General features: G+C 34.8%; 1 protein-coding gene across 1 annotated transcript; it reads left to right on the forward strand.

The window, feature by feature from the left end:
- The first annotated feature begins 756 nt into the window (after positions 1-756).
- On the forward strand, positions 757-5,917 carry LOC115244058 (mediator of RNA polymerase II transcription subunit 24-like). Its single transcript, XM_029821435.1, has 12 exons — positions 757-829; positions 1,062-1,244; positions 1,322-1,447; positions 1,518-1,854; positions 1,955-2,371; positions 2,436-2,619; positions 2,768-3,143; positions 3,250-3,695; positions 3,859-3,951; positions 4,031-4,321; positions 4,481-4,928; positions 5,112-5,917. The coding sequence occupies exons 2-12, from the start codon at positions 1,101-1,103 to the stop codon at positions 5,256-5,258; spliced, it is 3,009 nt and encodes a 1,002-aa protein (XP_029677295.1). The 5' UTR covers positions 757-829; positions 1,062-1,100; the 3' UTR covers positions 5,259-5,917.
- The last annotated feature ends 629 nt before the right edge of the window (positions 5,918-6,546 follow it).

Here is a 6,546-nt window from a genome sequence, read left to right on the forward strand (position 1 = left end):
AGGCCGGTATTCATAGTCCGTTCTTATATTCAAGATCGTCTTAAGTACGATCTTAAGATACTATGCGGCCATTTCATTGGTTGAATGGGATCTTAAGACGACCCAAGACCACACTTAAGACGATCTTGGATATAAGAACGGACTATGGCCGGTATTCATAGTCCTTTCTTATATCCAAGATCGTCTTAAGTGTGGTCTTGGGTCGTCTTAAGATCCCATTCAACCAATGAAATGGCCGCATAGTATCTTAAGATCGTACTTAAGACGATCTTGAATATAAGAACGGACTATGAATACCGGCCTATGTCTATGCACATTCCATTCTTTAAAGGACTGGCTATGGTTGGCCAGTATACACAGATGTCTATACTAAACCAGTATATTAAAGTATGATATAGTATGATCTGTGCCAGTATAGTATTTAGTACGTATTAGTGTCGGTCTACAATAGTGATTTAAGCTCTAAGCCTTAAGAAATTGACCAATCACGATCAAGTATGAGGAGAATACTCGACTGTGATTAGTCAATTTCTTAAGGCTTAGAGCTTAAATCACTATTGTAGACCGGCACTTATGGCCTCACACATTGGACGCGATGAGCGATGAGCGATGGGCGATATCCAATGAGAGCTCTGCTTTTTCGGAAAAGGGTCCGTTAAGGGACAGGATCCGTGTATGTGCCTGTATAAGATAACAATATATTATAAAAAAGAGGAAATAAGAGAGCGAGATAAATTTTTACAATAAAAACTATTATTTATTTTTGTCGATGAATTTATAATAAAAATTTATATATATTTTATGATTACAGACGACAAATTTTATAAAGGTTAGTTTAGTCATTATACTTAATATTGTAAGTAATAACAATAAATACGCTTTAGTGTTCGCTTCAGAAAATGTAGACAGTACTTACAATATTAATAAATTATCGACAATTAATATTTATTTAATAATAATCCGTATCTAAACAGATGTCCAAAAATAAATTTTCTTTACATTTTCTTTATATCAAATCATTATCACCTGTCAACATTACTATCATTTTTTTTTTATTTTAGGAAAATGTTTTATTTATTGCGAATTATTAGACGTTCTTAATGTGGCAAAAATTATATAATGCTTTAACTTTACCAATGGAGACTAGTAAAGTGACTAGTAAAACTAGCAGCTTAAAAGCTCTCTTGCTACGAGCATGGAGAGAACGCTGGACTGATTTGCAATGGGGTATCAATATCAAAACAGTAAGCATAAAAAAATGAACAGTTTTAATATGATTAATATACTATCTGTGATGTTCTGAAATAAAACAAATCTTTAGATTCTTCCAAGAGGTGTAAGTGGTGATGTATATAACTTAGCAGATTGTATATTGCAACAAGCATTAGTGGGACCAGGGCCTAATCAATTAGTCCTATCGTATCTTAAACATTCCTTAAGCTCTCAGGTTTGTTTATTATAGTCTAACATACTTGTATTTTGAATATCAATGATTCATGTTGAAAGTCACTTTGTAGTTGGTGTCATATGCAGCAGTGTTGCAGCGAATAAGTAAATACGATGCATTTCACAAGCCTCATTGCATATTGAGCTTACTCGAGTTTCTGGAATCAATACAAGTCGGTATTACATGTCGCGGTAAACCAGAAGAGGATCTCTTAGCAGCGGCAGTTTTATCTATTGTCCATTGGCTCTTACAGTGTTATTTACACGCATTAACAAAGACACCCCAAAGTAATCCACTTATTCCACATTCGAGTGAGCTAATAGATAAACCTGCCAGTATTTTGAAACAGATGTTGAATTCAGATTTTATGTGTGCGATGATGTATCTAGCTAAATACGATGACAAAGGTTATTAGTGATCTATTTAATACTTATGTTGAAGAAATTAATATTAATATTTTACTTCTTAATAGTTCATTATATACATAATTTTTTTCTTTTTTCTTAGATCTGTATATAGATGTTGCAAAGAAATGTCAGGAAATTGAGACATTACTGAAGACGAGTAGTCAAAAGTCTGTGGTGCCAATAGAAGATTCTTTGAAAAAGTTATGCAATTTGGAGATTGAGAGTCTTTGTCTTGAGAAAATCAGAATGGAGTCCATTACTCATTGTTTGCAACCACTTTTTGCCGTTCAAGTGTTATTGAATCCCAGCACTGAAACGGCTGTATTCGTTAATCAGCTATTAATGGTGCAAAGATTAAAAAGTTATACGAACGCGCGGCTTTATTGCGAGATAATTCGCGCTTGTTTGATGTGCTTGCACAATGTGACAGGAACATTCAAGGAGTCGCAGTGGGGAGCTTTTACTTTTTTAAAAGTGCCTCTCATCTTGAAAGAGTTGCATTCGGCTACTCTAAATGGTAGGTGAACATTTTCAAGATTTTTTTGATGTCGAGAAACGGTCTTTCTTTACTTTTTTTGTAGGTGACGAGAAATTCGAATACTCGCAAGATATTTTAGATGCGTTCGAATTGTTGCTTCAGTTTACGCCTTTGCTCGATATAATGGACTCCACATGTTCGTGTAATTATGTAGAATGTTTGCTAAATGAATTGCAGAAGGTAAATCTTGTGACGGAGAAGCAGGCAAAGCAAATAAGCGCGAGAAGGTGATATATATATACATATATATATATATATATATATATATACACAAAATATTATCTTTTAAAATTTCTTACACAATGAGCCAATGTAATTTATCTTCTAGTCCTATTATCTTCCCATTATATTCCTATTATCTTGCAATCGTTATAGGGAGGGAGTGACTGCGGCTCTGCAAAAATTAGAGCCATCCAGCACTCCGACGTCGTCCATTCCGAAGGTCATTATACGAGCAAAACCGACGCTAGCTGGGATCTTGAAGACGTTAAATGCCGATTACACGAAAATTCAAGAGGCATTACTGAGCATGCTATATCACGTTTTGACAGGAAATAGCTTTGAACTGATGCTAGCTGTTGCGACTGTAGAGGGGAAACTGAAGACTTTCGTCGCTAAGCTTATCAAGTTCAACGAAAGCAGTAAACAGATCAACGAGCCTGTGCCTGACAAAACAGCAGCTACAAGAGCAATGTTATTCGATGTATCTTTTCTTATGTTGTGTTCTATAGTACAAACATATGGCTCCGACGTAAGTTTGCACCCTATTTGAATTTCATTTAGAAAGACTTCATAACTTTATACATTTGATTATATTCTATATATATTGTATAAGATAAATGTAAATTGGCTTACAGGTTGTCTTAGAAGAAGGTGGAGACTCATTTTTCGAGCAATGGGTGTATGAATGTATGCCGGAACGAAACAAGCCAAAGTCGCCGCAGAAGATGCTGCAGAGTGTCGATCCGGCAAGGGTAGATGCTCTGCTAGCGCAAATAAAATCGCCAGATCCTGATTTCAAGTCAAGCAATCTGAAATGGCATGTTGCGTGCCAATCAGCGATGGCCGCGGTGAAAGAGTTACTCAACGCGTGGGAAAGCGGTGTACTGGGTGCAGGCGATGTCAAAAGGGCTCTAGACGGTTTGCGCACTGCGGCGTGCTGCCTACCGGTCTGCGCTGCAGCATGGCTTTGCGCATACATGAGTATTACGCATCAAGACGCTCTATTGAAACCAATGAATATGGTTCAGCATTTTCTGACGCCGTTGCCGGGTGACGATATGCAGGACAATCTTAAAGAGAGGTACATGTATTAGCATAAGAAAAAAATAGGATCATTGTATAATTAGCAAAGAAAAAATATATAATTCCATTTTTCGTTAAATGAAAACATGAACTTATTATATGTTTGAATATTCTTTTGTATATTATATGGGATTTTTAAGCTTCTCTATCCTTTTACACAGATCTAGTTTAATGTTTCAAATAATTCGGAAAATGCAATATGATGTACATCCGCCTACACAATCGAAAACAAAGGTGCTTTCAATGTCCCATAGGTACTATGATGCTCTATAAAAATTAATTCTTATTATTGTTTTTGAAATAGTCATTTTCACGGCTTTTTTATATGTGCAGCATTATTTCACGGCAGCCGATACTGGAACAATTGGAATCTGTTTGGCAGAACATAAATCAACGTGGGTGGATAAACATACAAGCTACACAATCACTGGAATCTCTGTTAAATACTGGTGGTTCTTTATGGTTCGTTACGAATATTGTAAAGGAAGTATTGAAATATCGTTATCAAGAAGAATTGGATCAAGCTGTAGATCTGGCCTTTGCCATCTTCCATCTTGATATAGAGAATTGCACTCTGGATCTTATAAACCACATAATACCGCAGTACTTACACAATTCATTGCAGTAAGTTTATCATATAATCATTACATCGCAATAAATTTATCATATAATCATTACATTGCAGTAAATTTATCATATAATCATCACATTTCTTCCATCAAACTTTTATACTTACATAAACTCACCTCAAAATATTCATTAAATGTAAATTTTGTTGCATAGAAGTGACGAGCTTGTAGAACCACAATCATCCATCTTGGCGAAATTGTGTGTGTATTGCATATTTTCCACTTTGGAATACATCAACTCGAATCCATATCGGGGCAACAATCGTAAACGCGTACGTTGCGACTTGGACATGGATGATTTGGATGCGTTAGGCATGTCTAATAAGCTCTTGCGACTGAACGAAACGGGCGAGAGTGTTCCCATGTTCGGATCGCAGAGTCCACAGGCGCAGAGTTCGAATAATGGGCAAAAGTCGATGGTTGTTTTGAAGGATCCGCTTATGACTGCATTGAACAACCTATTCACTATATTCGGTTTTTTGGCTGGTAGAGATGGTGAAATATCCCAACAGACTCACTTTATATTTCAGTTTTTGCAACTTACAGTGCAGTGCGGGAAAGACAGGACTCGTATTGTGTTGCAGGGAATGCCGCAAACATTGGTATGTTATATGATATATTTGTGTATAGTAGCTGTAATAGCATATATATTTTTGGTTTTCAATATAAATAACAAATTTTGCAAGAAACAAAAAGTGGAAAAGTTTTTCTATTAATCATATAGTAAGATATATACACATTATTTAGAATATTAACTATAAGTATGTTTGTATGTTTGTTTTCAGGTACCCTGTCTTCTCAAAGCATTACCCGAGTTGTTCACGACTGATATTCTACTAAGATTATACGATATACAAACCGTAATCGGGCGCAAGGCAACAGCACGTGATTTATGCATGTTGCGTAATATTAACTTGAAGCCTGCAAAATAAACACAACTATTTGTTATAAAATTAGAATGCATATCTTCACAATCATGATTCTTTACTGTGGTGAACAGGAGCATCATAGAGATATTCAAATATTTGTATATTTGTATAATATTTATTCTATGATTCCCATTTAATATACTGCTATATTAGCAGGGCAACTATACACGATATATTTGTACACTAAACATCGCAATGCCTTAACAGCGATTGTATAGGCAATTTATACATATTTTGCACCAATGCAAAGTATCTGTAAAACATGTATCTAATATATGTTAAAGCATTTCTGAGGAATATGATAAATCTATATCATTAATAAGAGATCAATTTTAAATATGAATTTACATATCTAGACTGGATCCTATTATGGACTTGTTCTGTAATGTTCTTTTTATAAATTATTCACTTACAATGTTTTATCAAAGGCAATTCGGACTAGCAAACAATGATGATGAAATGTCCATTTTCTCTTCTTCTTTTGATGTATGTTGATATTTGCGCTTTTTGGAAGCCACTTATTTTTTCGCCGATTTATTTTCATGTATTTGTATAATCATATCAGATCATATGGCAGTCTAAAGTTCTATATTCTTATGCATGCATACGATTTCTTTCCATTTTTATACTTGATTTATGTTCTGTTTATAATAAATATATTTGTAAAAAAAAAACGTGATATATAATTGACTACACATATATGCGCAACACATTCACTTTCATTCAGCAAGAGATTTAATTGATATTAGTCATGCTTCTATTTAAATTGCACATGTGTTCATAAGAATATAATTTAAATTTCGCGCTCTTTTATGCTAGTTTATGGAAATTAATCTTGTTGTATATTTACTCCATCGACATATACGGCGTTTTCGAATGAAACAGGTTTGATCGACCCAAGGTTGATTAATGATGTCATTGCATCGTCTCTGACCAATGAAAGACTATGGCAAATTCGATTGATGTGCACTCGCTCCGTTTCAGTGGCTAGTAACTTTTTGACCTGTCCATTCAAAAACGCTAATAGAATGGACTGCAGGAAGTCGATTGTGTATCTTGAAACAAAGTGAAAATTACAAAAGTGAGCAGATTTACTAGATTTCGACAAATGAAATCGTAGATATTCTAGTGAATTTTCTCATTTTTGTAATTTTCACATCTCTTCCTAGTATTACCTGATTGGTCCATGGCATGTCACGTGACATCATTCTCAGTTTAGATAATGTCACGTGACATGCCATGGACCAATCAAGTAATACTAGAAAGAGATGCTATCATCCAAACGCACCTC

Source organism: Formica exsecta, unplaced genomic scaffold (genome assembly GCF_003651465.1).
Source record: "Formica exsecta isolate Colony F162 unplaced genomic scaffold, ASM365146v1 scaffold79, whole genome shotgun sequence".
Taxonomy (NCBI): domain Eukaryota; kingdom Metazoa; phylum Arthropoda; class Insecta; order Hymenoptera; family Formicidae; genus Formica; species Formica exsecta.